The sequence below is a fragment of the Pieris napi genome, chromosome 3, assembly GCF_905475465.1.
Source record: "Pieris napi chromosome 3, ilPieNapi1.2, whole genome shotgun sequence".
Classification (NCBI taxonomy): domain Eukaryota; kingdom Metazoa; phylum Arthropoda; class Insecta; order Lepidoptera; family Pieridae; genus Pieris; species Pieris napi.
This window is the reverse complement of record NC_062236.1, coordinates 5,634,008-5,656,918: the sequence shown is the minus strand read 5'-3', so window position 1 is coordinate 5,656,918 and position 22,911 is coordinate 5,634,008. Positions and strand designations below refer to the sequence as shown.

At 32.2% G+C, this 22,911-nt stretch overlaps 1 protein-coding gene across 1 annotated transcript in view; it reads right to left on the bottom strand.

Moving 5' to 3' along the window:
• Nucleotides 1-22,911, bottom strand: part of LOC125063425 (centrosomal protein of 290 kDa) — a 25,977-nt gene extending 3,066 nt beyond the window's left edge. Inside the window, exons 1-30 of the mRNA XM_047669852.1 lie at nt 22,666-22,911; nt 22,447-22,522; nt 21,988-22,040; nt 21,075-21,374; nt 20,275-20,410; nt 20,049-20,185; nt 19,860-19,967; nt 19,290-19,565; nt 18,579-18,766; nt 17,764-18,036; nt 17,099-17,235; nt 16,175-16,349; nt 14,765-15,564; nt 13,821-13,971; nt 13,091-13,229; nt 12,473-12,579; nt 11,606-11,782; nt 10,977-11,226; nt 9,262-9,490; nt 8,181-8,784; nt 7,474-7,590; nt 7,011-7,116; nt 5,931-6,104; nt 4,848-5,044; nt 4,295-4,444; nt 3,623-3,757; nt 2,746-2,897; nt 1,897-2,054; nt 1,374-1,534; nt 430-551 (exon numbers count right to left, since the gene is read on the bottom strand). Coding sequence (XP_047525808.1) covers nt 430-551; nt 1,374-1,534; nt 1,897-2,054; nt 2,746-2,897; nt 3,623-3,757; nt 4,295-4,444; nt 4,848-5,044; nt 5,931-6,104; nt 7,011-7,116; nt 7,474-7,590; nt 8,181-8,784; nt 9,262-9,490; nt 10,977-11,226; nt 11,606-11,782; nt 12,473-12,579; nt 13,091-13,229; nt 13,821-13,971; nt 14,765-15,564; nt 16,175-16,349; nt 17,099-17,235; nt 17,764-18,036; nt 18,579-18,766; nt 19,290-19,565; nt 19,860-19,967; nt 20,049-20,185; nt 20,275-20,410; nt 21,075-21,374; nt 21,988-22,040; nt 22,447-22,522; nt 22,666-22,848 — 5,971 coding nt within the window. The 5' untranslated portion in view covers nt 22,849-22,911. The remainder of the gene's footprint in view (nt 1-429; nt 552-1,373; nt 1,535-1,896; nt 2,055-2,745; nt 2,898-3,622; nt 3,758-4,294; nt 4,445-4,847; nt 5,045-5,930; nt 6,105-7,010; nt 7,117-7,473; nt 7,591-8,180; nt 8,785-9,261; nt 9,491-10,976; nt 11,227-11,605; nt 11,783-12,472; nt 12,580-13,090; nt 13,230-13,820; nt 13,972-14,764; nt 15,565-16,174; nt 16,350-17,098; nt 17,236-17,763; nt 18,037-18,578; nt 18,767-19,289; nt 19,566-19,859; nt 19,968-20,048; nt 20,186-20,274; nt 20,411-21,074; nt 21,375-21,987; nt 22,041-22,446; nt 22,523-22,665) is intronic.

Genomic DNA, 22,911 nt, shown 5'->3' with positions numbered 1-22,911 from the left:
ATTATTTCTAGGAAATATTATTTTAGTTCAATAAAAATAACTATCTACAATAATAAAAAATAAAGGTTGATCGTAGATGAGTGAAAAATAGGGGTTGTATCTATTTTTGTATGCTGTATCATAAAAACAAAAAAAAATCTAAAGAATATTTTTTTTTGTAGTGGACACTCCTTATCACTTAGGGGGTTGAAAGATAGATAGTAGCCGATTCTCAGATCTACTGAATATGCATATAAAATTTGATAAAAATCGGTTAAGCCGTTTCGGAGGAGTATGGTAACTAACATTGTGACACGAGAAATATATATAAGATACATTTGAGCTGTCAAAAATGAGAAAAATTCAATCTGTCAAACATAATATAAAGTATATAATAAATATAACTATAAAGTATCGTTAAATGCCTGTGTTCTTTTAGACCACAATTACCTCTTAATGTAAGAACAGTCTGTTCCAAGTCGTTGACCCGTTGTGAAGACGCAGGCGCACATTCTAAAGAACTCACGCGCAGTGATAACTGGACGTTTTCTTCCTTCAGCATTTCACAATAACTGAAATTTTACTACAATTAATTCTCTATAACGAGTTTAAATTAAGCTTAACGTAAAACTTGACTTGTTAATAACTATTTTCAGTTATATTTTCATAAGTCTGTCTGGAAAAAATGTTAAGGTTTTTGCTGTTAAAAGTAAGTGAATTAGAATTACGCTCATACTTAGCGCTAAAGGCTTAAAATATATTTATTATGGAACATAAGATACATGTATCACTTATTCCTTATTTTTTTTATTTTTTTTATTTTACGGGACTCGACGCAGCCCATGGACACTCATTTTAAGTGGGTGCGTTGCCAGCCTTTGAGGAAGTATACTCTTTAAACAATTAGACGTATCTCTCCGAACGCAACGGAAAGGAATCAAATAAGAAAATTATATATTTTTGCCCATCGGCGGTTTATGTTTAAAGAACTTTATTTCTCATTACAAAACTAATGTATTTTATTTACATGAGAAACTTAATATGTATATACGAACGAGATACACGTCGCCATCAGCCCTCCCAATTTTAGTCTGCTAGGGTCATTCTGATAATCTGTCTAATCTAAATACTGTTCTGGATTTTCGTCGGAGACTGTTTTTAATCGAAATATAATGTGTATTTGTGTAAATGAAGAATGAAAATAAACACGTACAAAACTTAACGTTTGTTTACAAGCATGGTACGTGATAGGGACGCCATCTTGCCTGTCCGCGTTTTTGCGGATTCTCTAAAGCCTGAACAATTAAAAATAACCACAATTGTACAGATTCTATAGCCCCTAATAAATAATCTGAAATGGTTTTTAATTCTCATCTCTATCTGGAAAATCAAACCTTTTCCAATATTCAAGTTCGGGTTCGTAATCTTGACTAGACTTGAGCGGGGATTTGATTTGAGCCTCGAGTAGCGCCGACTCCAGTTTGAGCACTTGACCCTTGAGCGATGTTATTTCTGCCAACGATTTCTCGTACTCAGACACTAGGGGTTCATTACCCTGTAAATATTTACAAAATGAAATTTAAATATGTAAATTAGTAGTGAAAAAATGGGATATACCTACCCGACATACTACTACATATGTTCCGAAGAACTTTTCGGAGTAACATTCCACTTTAACGTTCCACGACGGACCGCTTTTAAAGATACTTACCTCACCACTATGGAACCAGCCTGCCATTCCAGGTTTCCAAACGTTAGGGGTCTTCCTACCACTACAACTAGCAAACATCCAGGTGTTGCGGGTGTCCATGCGCGGCAGTAAACACTTAAGTTTAAGTTGCCAGTTCATTTGCCTCCTGTCCCATAAAAACTGGAAAATGAAAACTTATTAAGAAGGTATATTATTATATACATTACCTTCTCCGCAAACTCTAGTGCCACAATTCTTCTCTGTTGGGCTTCTATTCTTTCAACCAAAGCCTTAGTAGAAACGGGCGGCATCTCGCAGTAGTCTGGTCTTGCTGACTTCTCTGATGGTTCACAGTCATGTTTTTCTATAGCTAGGGTTTTTGTATCTGGAAATGTTCATTCATCTTTATATTTAACCGAGAATTTATTAAAAATAAATGCGTACAGACTAAATTTTAAACTATATACTACTATATATAGCTATATTTTAAATAATCCATTTCTAATAAGGACGTACATCTACGGTATTTACCAGAAATGCGTATACGTACGCAAAAACTACGTAACCGATTTTAATAAAGCTTGGAATGTTAATAAAGAAATCAAAAGGAATGTAGGTATGACTTTTAGCTTCTAAATTTGTAAATAAACTAACATACAAGTTAAACACACATTTTTTGAAGTCTGTTAAAAAACGACATCAAGGAGGTACAACAAACCAGTGGAGCTCTCTAACGCTGGCCATAGACGGACCGCATGTTGCAGCCGATAGCGACTGCTCTAAGCGGTCGCCGCACGGCGATCTGCAGTTTCCATTCTAAAATCATATCCGCCATACACGGACCGCTCGAGCAGTTCCTGAGGAAACCGCATATTGCAGTCGGTCTTGACTGCAACATGCGGTCCGTCTATGGCCCGCATAAGACTTGGTCTCAGATTGCTGACACACGCCGTACATATTTTGGTCTAAAGCATTCCTTACGATGTTAAATTTCACCGTACGAACAAGTGTTAAATTCGTACATAATAGAAAATTCCATTGATGATTTCAAGAATACAGATAAGAAAGTCATTTACTTTTTGCCTCTAATCTTGATAAGAGCATGCGTTTTTCCTTCTCCAACCTCTGAATAGATGATCTCGCTAGATTTAAACTGGACTCAAGTTTTATAACCTCTTGGCATTTCTCTTCGTATTTGGTTTGCCAACGATCCGACGACTGTTGTGCCCTGAAAATAATTTATAAATCTTTTATTTCTTTTTCTTCGATTTTTGTATCTACTACCAACATTTGAATAATCATGTTTTCATACTTACATTTGCTCTTACTTTTTAACTTTGTTTTAGTAAGTTTATAAGTTATTAGTTGTCTTAATTAATATAAGGACTGTAAATTAGCTGCCCCAGCGAACTTTGTTTCGCTCGCTTTAATATATTTTTGTTACTTTGTAACATACAAGTGATAACAAACCCCACAACTTGTTTGAGGATTATAATACGTCTATGAAAAAATATATTAAACTACCACCAAATTCAAAACATATATTAAAGAACTACTTCATATCAATTTCCTTTGTAATATTCGCCCTATTAACAATATTATGCAGTATGCTCTAGACTGCCTCAGGTAAAATTTTTATATGCTATTATTATATTATATGAGTTTCTATCACATTATGATGAGATGTCACCTCATCAAAATATTTATGGTTCCGAAGATTGCTTAACTTTTTCCAATAATATATTTATTATATCATTATTAACAATTGATTGATTTTACGATTTACTTTTACTAATAAACAATTTTTGTTCTAACGAGAACTGATCGTCGTTACAGAGAACCATTCTTGTGAAATCATTAGGCACATGACCAAAGCACGAGGCACGTGGTCAAAGCAGTAAGGAAAAAAAATCGAAGAAATTCTGTCTGAAAGCATTAGAATTTGAATAATACCTCTTCCATTTATCCCAAAGAGCAACAGTGGAATGCGCGTCTCTTCTTGCACTTGTCAGCTGTGCTTGTAATGATGCGATTTTGTTCTGGAGGGTGGCTGATTCTACTGATGACACTTTGTTACCGGATGTGCTTCTGAAATTTTATCCATTGATATTTAATTTAAAAATTTGAAAATCACTTAAAATTTTCAAGCATTTTTTTATAATTGTTAAATTATTTTCTTTCTCTGTGACCTGTGTAAATAAGAATCACGCACATTTTCCACTATTACCAAGCTAAATATATAACTAATAGGGTTATACATAAATAATTACTTATTTTGTTAATACCCAGTTTTAGTTCATTATATTTATAATTGTGACAATAATAATAACCAGTACGGGCACTGTGAGTGGTAGTGGTACGGGCAAGCGTTCAATTCGCACATATACAGAAAGTCATTTGTGCACAGCCTGGAACGGAACCTACGACCTCAGTAATAAGTCGTACGCTAAAGCTAAATGATCCTAAATCTTATTCAAAAATCTGAGGTCCAGAACTTAAAGGTTGTAGCGTCACTGGCGTCTAAATAGGCATTTATTAGTTAGGAGTATCTTATAAACCTTCAGAAAATCCTGCAATCGGCCAGGTTACGTTTCATATTAAAACCCTTAAACATAAAATACACACATTCTAAATACTTGATTTTTAAGATTTTGTGCGTCGAGGCGTGCTCGTCGTTCTCTCCCAGCGAGCACTTTTATCTGCTTCCGTAGAATTGCATTTTGTTTGCTGACTTGTTGTTTTTCCCTTCGTAACCTTTCTATTAACGGCTCCTGCCTGAAAGTGAATTTAATTTTTTTTTATAATCCTTCAAAAATAGAGTCTACCCTCAAATTTAGCATCTACCCTCATCATACAAAAATATCAAAATGATAGAAATTAACATAATAATAGAAATTAACGGCTCCTGCCTGAAAGTGAGAGTGAATTTACAATTTTTTTATAATATTTCAAAAATAAAACGTCTACCCTCAAATTTAGCATCTACCCTCATCATACAAAAATATCAAAATGATAGAAATTAACAAAATAATAGAAATTAACGGCTCCTGCCTGAAAGTGAGAGTGAATTTCCATTTTTTTTTTTTAATTTCAAAAATAAAACGTCTACCCTCAAATTTAGCATCTATCCTCATCATGCAAAAATATCAAAAGAAATATGTTAGAATCAAATTATAACCATATAGCTGTTGAACTGCTAGGAAACTTCAGGTCATCTTGTTCATTAAGATCGCCCGTTGAACCGAACTTCAGCTCCAGTCGGTCTGAGTCTTGATGTGAGATCGCGTCGCTCGCTTCTTCAACCTCCACAATGGCGGAGAGATCAAAACTTGGATCATTTATCGAGATCATAGTTTGCATGTTAATTATTTGAGTCTGTAATTAAAATACTAATTAATACGGCTTCATGTTACTGTCAGTCTCGTCAAGTAGAAACTTATTGCTAAGTATGGCTTAAGTCAAATCAAATACGTTATAGATATACGTAAGTCATACTTAGAGCTGTCTAAAGGTTAGCTGTCTAATATTATTAGATCAGCGTCTAATCAAGCATCGTACACCTAGACTAACACCGGTTTCTTAGATACAAAGACTTCTTAGATACATTATTAAAACTTATACAAATGACCAATTTTTTACGTGTCATCTACATGAATAGATTATAAAAAAATAATAAACACTTTTTTCAAACAGAAATAATAAAAAGTATATCTAAAAGCGGAGAAAGTGGTAAAGGCTAAGACAGACACCCAAGAAGGAGATTAAAAAAGAAACTTTGAATTAATCAAAATACGCTTTATTTTCATCATAAAAGACGTGTCTTCGCCTTAATAGAAACTATTATTAGTGTTATAGGACACTTTCTTAATGTTGACTATTTATTAGACTTAAATTACTTATTAGTTTAAAGTAAGACTAGATTGATATTTAAAAAAATAAATAAAAAACGCGTGGCACTCGGGGACTGGCGCAGTAAAGCATAGAATTTTTTATAAACTTTTGCAATATAATTATTTATTTATTTATTGCAGTATTTTTTTTTCTTTGATATTAAGTTTTTCTTTGATATTTATTATATCTACCACTCTACCAGACTCAGACTAACACGCCTATCCGATCACGCTAAACCGATGTGAGACGCAGTATACGATCTGTCCCGCTCTAACGCGTATTGGCCGCGTTATCGTTACGGAATTTCTTGATTCGGTCGTCGCGCTCATAGCCCGCGATAAAATCTTAAAAAGAAAGTTCAATAACTCACCTTAAGATTGTTGATAACGGAGCGTAGGTGTTCGATATGTGCGTCCTTTTCAGCCATTTGTTTTATGTGCAAGGATTTTTGTTCTCCGAGCTTATTTCTCAACTCTACGTGTTCGCGCTGAGTTTCATTCAATTGCAGAAGCCAATGTTCGTTCTCTGCTTTATATGAATCCACCTGCAAATTTTTCCATCAATAAAAATGGAAACATGACTGACACAACACAAATACAAAATATATAAAAACATTTAAAATTTATAATTATAGAAAAATCCTTGAAGGCTAAACTTTTATTAGACCGGAGGCTGTCAGATCGGCAGTGCAAATTTTTCAAAAACCTTCAATTAAACTTGGGCGTTGAAAATACAATTACAACTGTAGGTCTTCTGAGTTTAACACATACGCGAAAAATATTTTTAATATAATTTGCCGAACTTTGGTGAAGCCGATTCATTGCTTTTACACTATAGTATATTTCTATAATTATGTCACTCTAAAAGATCACGTAGGGGCAGACTAAGTCAGAAAGATTTAAGTATTTTACAGAAAATAAGCCGGCTAAAATGGTGATGGTCGGGGCACAAGATTCACCACTGAATGACATCCCCGAGATGGAAAAAAAGGGAGACAATAATAGGTAATCGCATAGAGGATGTTAACGAGAATTGGGATAAAAATAATTGTAGAGAGCTAGAAAGGGCGCCTACGTTTCCCAGGACACACTGTAGATCAAATATTTTTATTTGTATTATATTTAAAATGGTAAAAGAAAAAACAAGGCTTATTATTTATATAATGTCCACATATGTAAGTATACCACAAAAATGTAGACGGAAATAATCTGGAAATTTTGTTTAAACGAATAGTATAAAAAATATTTATTGGCTAAAGGGATTTTGCATTGTCATCAATATTGACGATATTGATAAATGATGGCATAGTTAAATTTAATCAAGACTTAAGGTAAGATTCTGTGTCGAGACTTAGCTCGAACTATGATTCCCGTATTTTAAAATCCAATAAGTACATAACATAGTAAGGAAGTAATCCATACAGAATCATACTTATACATAATGTACATACTTCTTGGTTGTGCCGCTCCTTCAATTGATTGCTTAAATGCTCCATTTTCGTAAGTCTTTCCGAAGCTAAATTTTTCCAACGTTCCAATTCAGCATTACACGTTTTCCTAAATAATTACCATTATTGTTTAACACCATATTGCCTACTACACGATTGGAAATTTATTTTTTAAATGAATGTAACTCTGGTTCTAATAGTGATTTTTTGGAATGGTTCTAGTAATTTACAAAACAGGCTTTTATCTAATGACCCAAGAAAGAGAGAGAGAGAAAGAGTTTTGAAAGCAAAAAAAGCAAGATATGCGATAACACAGTCGCTAGTCACTAGCATCAGGATAATATCATTTTTTTCTCTTAATTTTGCTAAGAACAATTTTAATTTCACAATTTCATAGAAATTTAACACATTTCATTAATTTTCCCTAAATAACAATATTCACATAAAATTCACACAATTCACTAACAGGTCCGACTCGCATGTTTCCAACTCCGTGTTCAATTTAAAACATTTATCTTCTAACTCTGCGATTTTTGTATTTAACTTCTCTGGTACTGGTTTCTCTGAGACATTGTTTCCTTTACTGAAAATTTTACGTAATACGAGATAAGATTATCATAACATCTAATTGATTAATGAGGATGAGGTCATAAACACGGTTTCACATATTTTCTATAATTAATAAGGTTCTTTGGCCTTGAATTTGTATGCTCTAGACTCTAGAGTAATTATAACAAATGACGATAATTTATCAACTATAACTATAATGGCGAAATTATTTCGAAAAGCATATTTATTATTAGAGCAGTGTTGGTCTAGTGGTTTAAGCGTGAGACCCTCAACCGTGATCAGGTCAAGTCGTGCGAATGATGAAGTTGCACCAATAAAATTTTCTATTAGCGCAAATGACGCTTGCCCTTACGGTGTACGCAAACACTGTGACCGTGACCGGCATGCATATCTATAAAAATGATGAAAGAAACATACACCCACATAGGGTCACATAGCCACTAAGTATTATTATATTTATTATCTGAAAAGTGCTAAACAGTGTAAGTATTTATAAATGGGGCAAATCAATGAAAAGTATATCACTCTACGTATCACTAGGGGCAGTACGTATAAAGTATATAAATTAAAAAAAAATCTACTAAAATCTCTTGAAGAACATACTTATCTAATTCTAACTGCAACACGGCGATTTTCGTTTGAAATTCGTGTATTGATTTGGCAAATTCATCTCTCTCGTTATTCAACAAATTCTTGTATTCCTCTATAATATATTTTTTATCATTCTCAAGCTTTTTGATTAGTAGAAGACTTTTATTTTCGTCATCAGTTTTGCTCTGCGCTCGGGCAGTTTCGTTATTTCTTAAATCATTTAATTGTTTTTGTAAATTATCTGCTGTGGTTTGGAGATTGTGGCATATTACATTTTTATCTTTGTATGAATCTTTTAACCTTTTTAAATTCTCTTCTAAGTCAGATTTTTCTCTCGTCACTTGATTTATATTATTTCGTAATAGACTCATGTCTTGTGATTGTTCTTTATACGTGACTAAGATTTCATTAAATTTTTGATCGTATTTTTTCTTTTCACTTTTTAATATTTCAATTTGGCTTTTGAGATCTTTGATAGCTTGATCATTAGCTTGTATTTCTTTGTTTTCTGTTTTAATAATTGTTTGTGTATAAACAGCTTTGGTTTCAATTATTTTCTCTTGAATTATTGGAGAGTTTTTTTCACTCTTTGGAGATAAGGTATAAGTTTCGTTCCCTAAAATGGGTTTCTTATTAAAAGGTTTTAGTCGAATGGTTTATATGGTATAATAACTAATATACAGGGCTATTGGTAATTCGACTTATTCCCGTTAGTAGGTGATAAGGGTTGCAATAATTTTAACCACGTGTAAATTGCCACAATTTTTGAGTTATTATGTTGAATATTAGTATTTTTTAAGACAAACATGCAACATCAATTTAATTATCATTTTGTATTCTGATTTATGAAAATGATTAAACGTTGATTATATATCAATTACAAAAATTAAAAATGCGAGACGAAAACCGATATTATTCCAATATTTTTTTCCACTAAAATGCCTTAAAAACAAAAAAACCGTTAAAACCTGTCTAATTACCAATAACCTTGTATATTTATTCTGTACATAATCTATTAAAATTTACTTCCAAGTGGATTAAATGATTTCTTTTGAAGCCCAAAATCAAAATTGGTAGTAAAGTAATATTTTACCTTTATCATTCGATTCAGAATCGGACTGTACATCTTCCACTTCCACTGAACCATCATTAGTACATAGAGTATTAATGGTCTTTTCAAATGTTTTAGGTTTGAATCCCTGGTTGATTAAAAGTAGCGTTTTTTCTAATTTATTATACCGCTGTAGTAAATGGTCACGTGACTGTTCGATTGTAGCTATCTTTTTGTTGCAATGATCTAGTTCCAGTACATTGGATTTTTCCTGTAAAATTTGTATGTTTAAATATTCATTTTTGAAGGACTTTAGATTAGAGCATGTAATGAAATCTATTAAGACTTAAAAAGAGTTCTATGTATTAGAGTGAATTTTACAAAAACAATTGGCGTTACAATCTTAAGCCTCGTATCCACTTGAGCATGCTCGGGCGAATGTGCCGCTCATTCGCCTGAGTATGCTCAGAGGAACAAAATGAATATTTTGGCCGAACGAGCCTCAACATTGAAAAAGCTGTGCTCAGGCTGATCAGTATATGCTCGGTGGTTTGTTATTCTGCTTCAGGATCCTCGAACAGAAAGTGAATGGCTAGATATATCACGAAACTTCGAAAAAAAGTGGAACTACCCTCATTGTGTTGGGGCAATGGATGGCAAGCATATTCAAATCATAGCACCGCCCCATAGTGGAGCTGAATATCGAAACTATACGCATCAATTAATGTTAAACAAGTCTCGTTATCCCACAAGCCACTCATTTTTCAAATAACAGAAAAAGTAAACGTAATTAAAACTCGGCGAATTCGACGCGCTCGCCTCAAACACAAAAAGAACCGTCCACACTGAGCGCCGAGCGAATACTGAGCGCCTTTGAGCACGGACAAAAACCGACAGATGCCGGCTCGCCCTGAGCGCGCTCGGATTTGCTCGGGCCGAGCGTGCTCAGGCGTCTTCACTTGAGCGGCTCGGCCAAATGAGCCGCTCATTCGTCCGAGCATGCTCAAGTGGAAACGAGGCTTTCCAAGGTCTAGATTTATGAATATGTTTATGATTTTTTTTTTCTAAAAGGCAAGAAGGTGATCAACATTCTAACCCTAACACACGCCCTCGCTTTTTGGGTATAAGGCATGTTGGTTTTCCTTCATCGCCCTCTAATGACAGAAAGTCCATTACAGGGCACAGTTGGGTTCGAACCTAAGACCTCAGGAATAAGAGTCTCTGAAGTTACGTACAATGTACTTTACAGTGGACAACAACAAGAAATTTGGCATCAGTCTTGTTGGTCATGGGCAATATTATTGTTCCAATCAATCCTTATTAATTGCTTGAAGAGCTCGAGATATGATCCTTAAGCTTACAAACACATCAGTAGCGAAGTAGAACGCCTAAAGAACGACTTTCATCCGCCAGGTCGTATGTTCGATCCCGGCTATACACCAATGGACTTGCCTTTGTGCGCATTTAACATTCGCTCTAACGGTGAAAACATCGCCATGCTTTGTACACAAAAAGTCGACGGCGTGTAGACAGAACGCTGATCACTTTTTTTGCTTACAGAGCCTTAAATTTTTTACAAACACATCGTGAATTTTTCAATTTATTTTTTGTTAACAGTCACTTGTCAGAATTTAAACTTACTTAAACCAATCCGAAAAACAATAATTCGAAAATATTCTCGCGATGCTACTATGAATGTTAGAAAAACTAACAATTTATTTTGTATTTGGACATGTTAGAATATATTTAATACATACCAACATCATGTATTTTATTTTATGAGGGCAAGCATCCCCACATTTTGGTTTCAGATTCAGTATCTGATCGCAAACAGTATGTTTAATCATCAAATTATTCCGTATGTCTTCAATATCGTTTAACTTTGCATCAACTTCAACATTTTTGCGATATGATTCTTCTACACTTTTTAAATAATTCTCAATCGAAATAGTTGGTATTATTCCCTGATATTGATTCCTTAATACTTCTATTATGTCGAACATGTTTCTGTAGTTAATAACATATTTAGTTTTTAAATGGAAAAATAATGTATAAAATTTTGTTATATACAAAAGATAAATATTCAACTGGTGTCTAAAAAAAAATAAATGTTTACCATGTTAAAACGCAATTTAAAATGTATGTAAATAACCCTAATATGCCCTTTTGAAAACAATGGACACCTAAGTAAATTTAGATTCCAAAGTCGATTTCAGTCAGAAGATTATTAACATGTACCTATTGCAATGTCGGGAAAGATTTAAATCAGGGTTTAGGCAATACAACTATAAATAAGAAGGGATTAACATTAAAACCTATTTCTTAATTAAGTAAATGTCTTTGAGTCCTATGAAATAATAATTACTATTTAATTTTTAACATTTACCTGAATTGTAAATTATTTCGTGTGACATAAATATCAAATTTCTTCTGTTGCTTATGTAAAATGTCTTCTACGTCTAATCTGAGTTGTCTTTCCTTATTTAATGATAATTTAAGACTTTCCACTTTATGCAAATTTTCCGTCGCTTGCAAATGAGATATTAAAATTTCGTTGCTTAGTCTAAAAAAATACAATATTATAAAATATGAAAATTTATTATGTTACAAAATCCAACCTCTGACCGGACAGAACCGGCAAAAATCTGTCTGCCTCATCCATACATAATATAGAAGATTTTGACCGTACTATCTTTAGTCGAGTTTTTTACGAATAAAAAGTGGACTAAACCTAGCACCGTGTTTGTTACTGTGGTAACGATGTTTTCTTCTGGGCAATAAAAGTGACGTGTGGCAAATCTAGCATTATGTCGTTCTCCCAACGCCTTACCTTACTACTTTCTTCTATTTCCATTCTCTTTCCATTCCATTGTGAGGAAGACATAAGACTAGCCGGGTATTGGTAGCGATGGACAGAGCAACATTTGAAAGCCTTTGTCGAGAGACAAAGATGCTTTGGTTCACGTACCACACATCAACACCCAACTACGCAAACAGTAGTAGGTATTTTTTTTTACTTAAAAGGGTTCCCAAATCTTACACATTTTAATGGATATGTACTTATAATGAATAAAGACATTTTTATTTTAGTACGAAATAAATTATGTAAAAATACCCTAGATTAAGTACAGTCAAGGATTATTTTATTTAGTCTATGATTAATTGACATAAATCATGTTTCAGACTTGTGAGATCAGTGTGGAGGCCATACATCCTTACATCCTTTGATTTAAGGTAATTTTTTTAATCTTACCTCGATACCACTGCCTTTTGGCCACTTGATTGTAAGTCTAATATTTGATGTCGTAGAAAGTCAAGTTCTACTTCTGATGTTAATTCCTTTTGAGTATACGCTTGTAACTGAAAGAAAAATAAATCTCAAAGGAATAATTTTGGTGTCACATAATTGTATAATCAAGTTTAATAAAATTACATAATAAATTTAGTATGTATTAAAATCTAAGTAAAATAAAAATAAGTAAGTAACGAGGAAATTTTTATGAATATATATATAATGATACCAAAAAAAGTATTTTCTTAAAAACTAAAAATTATTTTGCCTAATATATTCATTTTAATTAAGCTGCTAATAAGTGAAAATGCTGGATTTTTGTTTGTTTTTTTCAATCTCTAAAGGGTATTCCATTTATTAAGCAGTGACGTCGACCGTTTCAGGCTGACCACCTACTTGTCCATAACAATTAGAGAAAACAAATGATCACCAAACAGATGAAAAATCTAAAGCCTAGACGTTTTACTCTATTTTTTGTTACACAACTGCATATGTATTGGTAAGTTTTACAGTTTAATTAACATTTATACTTGCGGCAAATTTGTGGTGCCTATAATGTACCTATTCCATATGACATACCTGTGTGGTGACGAGGTCCAACTTTGAATTTAGATGTTGACAATGTTCCTTAAGAGCTTTGTTTTCATCTGAAACCGTTTTTAGATCTTCTTTCATTGATTTCATCTCTTCATCCGTTAACGTAGAAGACAATTGGTTTCTGAAACAAAACAATTTTAATATAGTTTCGTCCCAACTAATAATAATAAAATAAAAATTAGTTTAAACAAACATAAACGCTGATTTTTACTTTGTTAGTACCAAAGAGAATGAAAGAAAAGTATGGTCAAATAGGAACGGAAGGACTTTGGAGCAAAAAGTATATTTTACTATTAAAGATAATATGATTTTGATTGCGGTATAAATTTTCCCAGGACTGTAAAACTGATGTCAACGATTTACGCGAGTCTAGAGTCTGTGCTGAAACAGAACGCAACAGGGTTAAAATATCTTTTTTATGACAACGTCCTTATAGTTTGATATTTTTATATTAATCATCGTGATAAAAAAAAAATATGAATAAAGCTTCATGACAGAAGTATGAATCAAAATTGATCTATCGCTAGTCCCCCCTCAAAAAAAAAAGTATCTTAATGTTACATCTAATCAAACAAAACTCGTATAAGACCGTCGTACTCGTATTATTTTAGTTCGCATAACCGGCTCTCTTTCCTCTAGATATTTAATTCTCGGCGCCGACCACAATTCTTATAAAGCATTCAAGTTACGTAAATAACGAAACAAAACTTACATAAATTGATTTTGTGCTTTTTGAAGGTCTTCTATAGTTGTGTTCAGCTGTTGTATTTCCTTGGTCTTACTGTCTAATTCATTTGATAACAAAACGAGTTGTTTTTGAGCGATCGAATTTTGAAACTCACTGCGTGTGTTTTCGATGTTACCTAAAACAACTATAGATTAAGGCTAAACAATATTTTTATTTCTATGAATAAAAAAACTATTTTGTTTAATGGGAAAGTTAAATCCGTACAATACTTATGCGATTATGTATAAAATGTGATTGCCTCATATCAAAGATGGCCTTATAGGCAAATACAAATAACTAAACTTTTTAGTACTAAACAAATTCAAAGTAACATATGCAGCTTCATCATCGGACTTCGAGGGAGAATACGAAATTCCACCCGGACTACCTCGAATTCCGTCGTTCCACAACTGAGCGTTGTTTAGACAGTTTTTGTGCCGTACACCACCACTATGTAAAACCACTAAAGTATTTCCGTACCTATTCACTTAAGGCTCTTCAAGAAAAAAATACCCTTTAAAGGCGGATATCGCACTCGCGATCCTTCTGGCATTGAGAGTGTGCATAGGCGGCGGTAACAATTAACTGTTCTATAAAGAAAGAATCATTATTTTACTCTTTGAAATCGCAATATTATCGTCGTTGTGTTATTTATCATAAAAGTGTATGTGTGTGTACAGTAAAAATACAGTAAATAGATACACAAATACTCATATAAATCCCACAGTCAAATGACAACAGTTTTGTGACTTTAATTACAGATTTAAGAGTCCATAGCTGTGGAGTTGACTACCAGTGGAGGTCTATTCTCCCAGGAAACTTGAAAAAAAAAGTTCTCTCTTAAAGGCCCACCCACTAACAGAGTGTCCATGGGCTGTAGCAGCTATTCCGTAGACTCGTTTATCATATATAAAAAGATATAAAAATACCATTTCTCAATTGATCCTCAAAACTCTTCATGATATCTGCTTTAGTTTTATTCAATTTTGCCAAAAAGTCTACACTTTTCATACAATCACTGGTATTATTTTCAAGTAACTTCCGATATTTTAAATTACACTCATTGAGTAAATTATTTTGTCTCCAAAACACATCAATAGGTATTGAGTGACGTAATCTATCCGTTATATTAATTATAACCGCCATTAAATCTTGTACTTTTCTCTCATAATCCGAAATGGTTATAAGAGATCCTTTTTTGCTCTCCAAACATTCATTTGTTAAATTTTCATTCAACGTCCTTAAATATTTGTAATTCTCTTGCAAGAAATTACATTTTAAATTAATCGCCAGATTTGAGTTTTCTACGAGTCCCGGAGATGGTTCACTTATGTCGTCTTCCATTTGCGCTCTCAGTTTAACTATTTCTATTTTATAGTTTTCTTCTTGTTTGAGCCACTTATTTTTCTCTTCTTTAACCGTAATAACTAGATTAGTAAGTTTTTCGTATAGTGTTTTAAATTTATTTTGGAAATATGTTAGGCAATATTTAATTTGGTTTTCATATATTTTTTCTCCCTTCGCGAGTATATTTTGTATTTGTTCTGTGTCTTCAAAATCTATATTGTATTCGTTTTCTAATATCCAAGGACCAAATTCGCCATCACTGAAGGTTACCGATTCCTTTTCCGCCTCTACATTAGACTTGAGTTCCGTTAATTCCTTCTCTAGTTCAATAGCTTTTTTACTTTCTTTAGACAGTTGGTGCATTACTTCGAATGTTTCCTTCCTGCAAATGCATTACTCAAGATTTTTATAAAATTCACACTTAACACCTCCATTTTAATTATATTATAAAAACCAAAATACTCAAAAACAAAACATCGAATTGATAAACCTCGATATTCTTATAATGGGTTTAAAAGGAAAAGGTCTGGTCTCTTCTAAGAACAATTGGAAAACAATATCTATATATATATATAAATGAAACCCGTTTTCCGTTGTCACGACATAACATGAAAACGCTTGCCCGATTTATCTGATTTTTTTTAATAATATTCTTTGAAGTACGAGGATGGTTCTTACGTAGAGAAAAATTAAAAAAAATTGAGTGAAAAAGTCTAAAAACAACATTTTTCTATATTCCCATACAAAATGTGGGAAAATGTGGGTGGGGTTCCGGGAAGGTAAATTTTTATTTTTTGACATAATGTATTTGTTGTCTTATCAACTTTCTTTTTTTAGACCGGTGTCCCGAATAGCAGAATAAGTATTTAAAAAAAATAAAGAATCGACTGTTAGGCGGTACGATGTTCGCCAGGCCAGCTAGTTTTACATAATTCCCTAAACTCATAAATTGTAGTTTTCGTAGCAGAACACCTAAAAGAAACCTAGGTTACCTGGATTCATGTAAGGCAGTTAGGAGTGCATCCCTTCCACCGAGCGCAGTCCTCAATTCCAAGACCGTCTTCATGTGAGGAGCAAACCAACCCGCTATTTTACGAGCCTCCATCGACTGTAATACTGAGTCTAGACTTGGACACTCCAATGTCAGAATACCGGAAGTTGTAGTACCTGGAGTAAAGTAGAAATTATACCAACACATAAAACCCAAATTACAATTGCGTCTCTTTCTGTCGAATTATATTTACGCTGTGAGGAACAGAGATAGTAAAATCGGTCAATTACTGGTTTTTTAGTCCAATCAAAATTTATTTTTACTTATGAATTATATGAAAAAAAGAAGATTTAAATTTACATTTAGTACCAGTTCCCAAATTAAGGGCTTAGAGCAGACGAGAATATGGGTGTTAATATTTTAATTAACTGTGCCCTGCGGTTTTACGCGCGGTTATTCGGTCGAAGTATGTTATATATATCCTTAATCAATTAATTATACACTTGACATTTCAGTATATCAAAAACGTATTACGATTTGACATACCGGTCAAGGTAAGTATAAACTTAGTACTAAGTTTCGACTGTAAAATTTAGCCTCAGTTTTCTGTCAGTAATTTTTTATATACTTACCTAGTCTAGACAATAACGAGCATAAAAGTAACCAACTTACCACAGTTTAGTTTTATTTCTACTTAAATGTAGATGTTTATGCATTTTTAATACACTTTGCTCCATTAAGCCTATCACGCAACTTCATTAGCGTACTGATTTCAATATAGATATCGTACCACGTAAATTGCTATTGAGGTAAACTTGCTTGAGTCGTACAAAGTCAGCCTTTGGATTTAAGTGCGTAATAATTTCTAAAAGACCGGCGACGCAATTGGCTGTCATTAACAATTTAATTTAATCTAAATACGTACTGTTATCCTTCAAACAGTTTAAAATCTCAGACAAGCTGGAACGTAGAGCTTCGTTCTCTTCAAGGATTCTTTGATAATCAGAGGACTCTTGTGGAATGGATGAAACGGTAATATCACCTTGATCGAGGGATTTCTTCCTAAAATTCAATTGGAGATATTCAAATTTCTTTTGTGAACATGCCACGCCTTTGTTAAAATACGGTAGAGTTAGTGGTTAATAACATTACTATTCAATTATAGTGAGGTCATTTTAAATAGTTAAAACGCCTACGAGAATATTTTATTACAATTAAATTATTGAGTTAAAAAATCACTAGTTAATATATAAATAAACACCAGTGGGGCTACGCTTTTAGGTCTGGGGTTTTTTGTAATAGGCAAGTAGATGATCATCATTCTGTGTTTCACGATGTTTTCCTGCACTGTACGAATATGAAATGTGCAAAGAGAAAGTCCATTGGTGCACAAGCGGGGTTCGAAACCTCAGGGATAAGTCACTCAAGCCACAATCTACTCTTACACATGACAGATTAAAAAAAAAGGAAATGCTCTTTCTAAATAGTTTTTATTATAAACTCCTAGATTTTATTTATTTTAATAATTTCCTATATATGAGTACCCAGTATAAAATTAATAACGTCTTAAATTATTACAATAAAAATTACCTTTTCTGCTTAATACACGAATCTTCCATAGCATCGTCATCATTCAAGATTGTATCGAGTTTTTCCTTTGGATATTGCATATTTTTTAGAACATTAACCAATTTTGCTATTCGTTTATCGTTCACACGGTTCTCGACTTCCATAGTTAAAAGTTTATTTTCAATTTCCTTTAATTTCTGTGTCAGTACGACGTTCTCTTGTTTCGTATCGTAGTATACTTTTAGAAATCCAGTTGTATTGACTTTTTCATTTATAGGAAGATTGAGTTGTTCCCTGAAATTTTCATTTTCGATATTTCATAAATGTAATAAAAATATAAAAAAATAAAAAATAAACCATTTTTTAAGCGATAGGTACTCGCTGTTTGCGTTAGGGGTCTTTACAGCTGAGCTAGGGCTGTCTAGCATATCTCTGCCTGAAGAGCAGCTGCAGCGGTCGGAAACACTTTGTTATTGGGAATTAAGGTATGAAGTCATCCTACAATAGCTGAAGAATGCAAGTGTCACAACAAAAGATAAAAAGACATGACGTGATCATTATTATAGAAGGACGCGGCAATAACAAAAAGAAGCGAGCTTTCTTCTATCAGCTGGCTTGATAATAAACGACACGAAACAGAAATTAATTTGTTATGCTCCTCTTAATTTATTCGTCGGGAATCGAACCCAGGTCCTCCGAGTTATAGGCCCTGTCAACTAGGACGATATATATTTTTTACACCTCACAGCATTTTAGTATAGAAATTATTGTTATTACACAATTCATTGATAAAGCAACACTCCTGCTTTGGGTAATTGTTAATTGTTTGTACTAACCTCATACATTCATTTTCAATTTGTATATCATTTAACTGTTGGTTAAGACTATTAACCTCTTCAACTAGGGACTTAATTCCATCATCCTTGACTCTCATTTGTTGTTTCTTGTTCTTTAATCCAATTAAAAGAGTTCTTATACCATTGTCTGTTTGCAATAGTTGTAACTGAGCTGTGATTTCAGTGAGCTACAACAGAACTTGTTTATATAAGAATTCTAGGACTGAGTCTCAAGCTAGACAGTATGGTATTATTAAATATCAATGTTTTTGTGAGTGCATAATTGTTTGTGCTATTCAAATAATTCCCATTTATAAAACGTAATGAGTCTTATAAGGTTGAAGTAACTATAGGTGTCTCTTTCTATCACAATATTCATAGAGGTGTAGAGAATGAAACAAATGATTAGTTTAATTAAAACAGCCTGATTTGGTTTTTATAAAAAAGTTAAGATATTTGTAAAAGGCAATACAATTTATAAGTGATGTGTGTGCAAGAGGCTGTATTTACAGGAGGCAAAATTAATGTTACAAGGAATGAAAATTAAAATATCTACAGATAAACATATCAAAAGTGAAATGTGTGCATTAATTACATTATCTCTCTTTACAATAAAATAAATAATATAAGAAACAATCAACCTGTAAGCCATTTGTTGCCTTTAAGAATAACTATAAGAAACATAATTAACTGATCTGAGTAGTAACTCACCTCCTTTTCTCTTAAAGCAATCATCTCTTCTGCTCCATGCAACTCACATGTCATTCTCATTATTTGTTTTTGTAAAGATTTAATTGTATTTTTTTCTTTTGTGTCTTTAACATCAACTTTTTGTTCATGTTCACAAGGACTGAATTTTATATTCTTTTTGAGATTATGATTTTCCTTTTTTAATATATTAATGAGTTCAGCCGACTCTATCATTTGTCTTGATGCTTCTTCTAGTTTCTCTTGCAATTCTCTAACTTTTAGTTCTTGGTTTTCATGCTTAAAGTTTGAATTGACATATTATCTCATATCTAAAGTAAACTTAACTCTTTATAAATACAAAAAATTTAATTGCATTGTTTTAGCAAAAGTCCTTGTCTTTCAATTCGGCCTAGCATTTAACACAATTAGAAAGATAAGACAAGAAAGACAAGAGTTTTTTGGAATAAGGGGGTAACTTTTTTACAAGTTGAATATTTGACTGGCTTATTAATATGATGCAAATAGATAATAAAAAGTAAAGTTAATTTTAAATGATACTCCTGTAAATAATAGACATTAATAATACCATACTTGTTTTGATGGGGAACTATTGTTCTTTAGTTTGGTAATTTCCTCTTTTTTAATGATATTTTCCATTTTCAATTGTTTTATTTCATTATTTTGTTCTTTGATTATATCCTGAAATAATTACATATTTAAATTATTTATTATAATATCATATCATCCACATCTACATAAATAGAGTAGACTTGTGAGTACCTTAAATTGTTGAAGTTTATTTTTTAATTCCTCCTGGACTACATTTTTCTTTGAAGTCTTATCTTGTATTTTTTTGTTTGAACTTTCAATATCTACTTTGTAGCGATTCTTTTCTTCTTCAGAATTTCCTAGAGCAACTTTACAATAATTTAAGTATTACATTGTTTTTAAATGGCATAAATTCCTAATAATTTATTAATTACGAAATTATGAGTTAAATACTTACTTTTTAATTGTGAACATTCACTGTTAAGTGTAAATAACTGTTCAGTTAAATTTTCAATAACCAATGTGGATTCTTTAAGTTTATCTTTAAAAACTGACAGCTTTTCCTTTAAAGTAGCGTTTTCTTCCTCAAGTGTCTAAAATCAACCAAGAATTTATTTATAATTTTACTTTAATGTCTTTGATAAAATATGGTCAGGTCATACGTCTTAAAGGATTTAACAGGAAAGCTTATGTTATCCAGCCTTATCCAAGAAGTCAATACCTTCGATGTTGCCTAGCCTGTAACGGTTTTGGTCAGAAATTATACATAATATGTAACACATCAAATAGCAGAAATGAACACTTTTTCCTAGTTTAAAACTCATGGTAAAAGATAATATTTGTAGTTTTTACGTAAATTAAATTAGAATTAAATAAAGAACACATTAACACAACAAACAGCTATCAGTAATCGACAATCGTAATAGCAAATTGAAATTTGAAAATAACATGAAGTTAGTCGTTTGATCCTAACACACACATAAGTTATAATATTTAAGAATGCCGTCCCAACTGCCAATCATGATAAAAAACGAAATGCAATTTATTCAAATTTCAATAATCTTAAAATTTGTATCATTCAAATTACATCCACGGACTATTAGTCCATGAAGCAATTAAAAATCACATTTAAAAAGAGCGCGCTTACTTTTAAATAACATTAACTAAGATATTTCTTGTAACTTTGAATTCACGGTAAATTCACATTTACACATTAACATATTTTTTTTAAAAACAGTGTTTTTTTTTAAGACTTACCTTCACGTCATTTAGTAGTTTTCTTATGTGTCTATTCTTTTTAACTACTTCGTCTTCAAGTTGTGCAATAGCACCCATTTCTGATAAAGCATCGCGACTAGATTCACTATCTTCCTCCATATATTTGGATTTACGACGTTCTAACTCTGCGATTTCTGAATACAATTTCTCCAATATTTCTTTGTTAGCTTTAAGTAGTTCGTCATGTTGAGTTGTTTCTAACACGTCCCTCGCAGGAGAATCTAAGAATAGTCTACGTGAATAAGTTCTATCGGTTTGTGCAAAACAAACAAAAAAAATCTACAACACTTTCGTAAACAACATCTCGTAAATTCAATAAATTTATAATACACTGTAAGTAATGAGTTCCGGTGCACTCGGCACCGGTTAATTAATTAATTAATTTAAAATCAGAATGTTGTTACTGGACTAGACTTAGGTACTATTAGCGTTGTCAGACGTCCCGTGTTTCCCGGGACGTCCCGTATTTTAGGCTTACTTTAAAATGGATATAATGTAATGACTCTGTTAGATATTCGAAAGGTGCTCCGTTTTTTATAAATAAATCTTTAAAAATTAAAGTTAAATAATACGTGGATTAACTGCTGACGCAAACGAATTACTAGAAAACGTGTTGAAAGATATGATTTTTCACATAATAATATTCTCTCCAAGGTACTCTTTTTATACTTTAAATCCGAAATAAACTACAACAATTTCCAAGAAACGGCGGAACATTTTAAGATAGAAGAAATACATATGGATTGCTTGTATCAAGAATTCCAAATAATCAGAAAAAACCGGAATATTGTTAATACAACTTCTGATTACAAGAGTATGGGAGCGAATGAAACTTGGTAGAAAGTCATCAAAGAGTTTTCCAGTACCGAAATCTCTAGCGTTTTTAGTATACGTAGCTCAAACTGTTCCTAATAAGTGGACTCACACACATTCCCAATAAGTGGGCTGATATGAAAAATAAATGTATCCCTAATTTAATAAAAAGCGAGTTGATGACCGTTTTTAATTACGATTATAATTTGATTGATTTTTATATTTATAAAAATATATATATAAAAATATAAAATATAAAAAATATATATATTTATAAAAATATATTTATAAACATATTTATGTTAAACCAATAAAAAATCTTTGCTTCTCGAAAAAAAAAATGGTTACTGTATAATTTTGTTTTTTAATTGTCCCGGGTAAAAAACTAAATTCCCGTATTTTTTTGCCTATTTAAGCAATTGCTCCTTATTGGCTGAAAAAAATCTGGCAATCCTAGTTACTAATAACACTGCTCATTATTGCCCAATTGATATTAATCTAAATCAATATATTGTAGTATCTTTTAAAAGTAACATACCCATTGTGACATTTTTTCCTTTAGCCTTCCCATATTTCCGCTTAAGTGTTTCTACCTGACTGAGAAGACTGTTTACCTACACCACAAAATCACAATTTAACATAATGCTACCAAATTTTATATTTCTATAAACAAAGGGCTTTGGCTTTCTCTCTGGAGTGTGGAGAGACTTGTAATGTACAAAATCATTGAAATTTTTTACTTTAGTAAAAAACTTACCTGTTCACTTTTAAATTTCAACATATCTTGGGCAAGTCTAAATAATGATTTTAAATCAGAAAAGTTCAGCTCTATATCATCAGCTTCCATCCAAGAGAGGCTTTCACAAAGTTTTTCTTTATCCGTTTGCTTTAATTCTTTTTGAGAGTAGTTCAGAATTTCTCTCCAATCTGTTTCAACCATTTTAAAGTTTTAAATAGTATTCAAACTTTATGTAAATATTTGTGTTAAGCTATTTAACTTTTC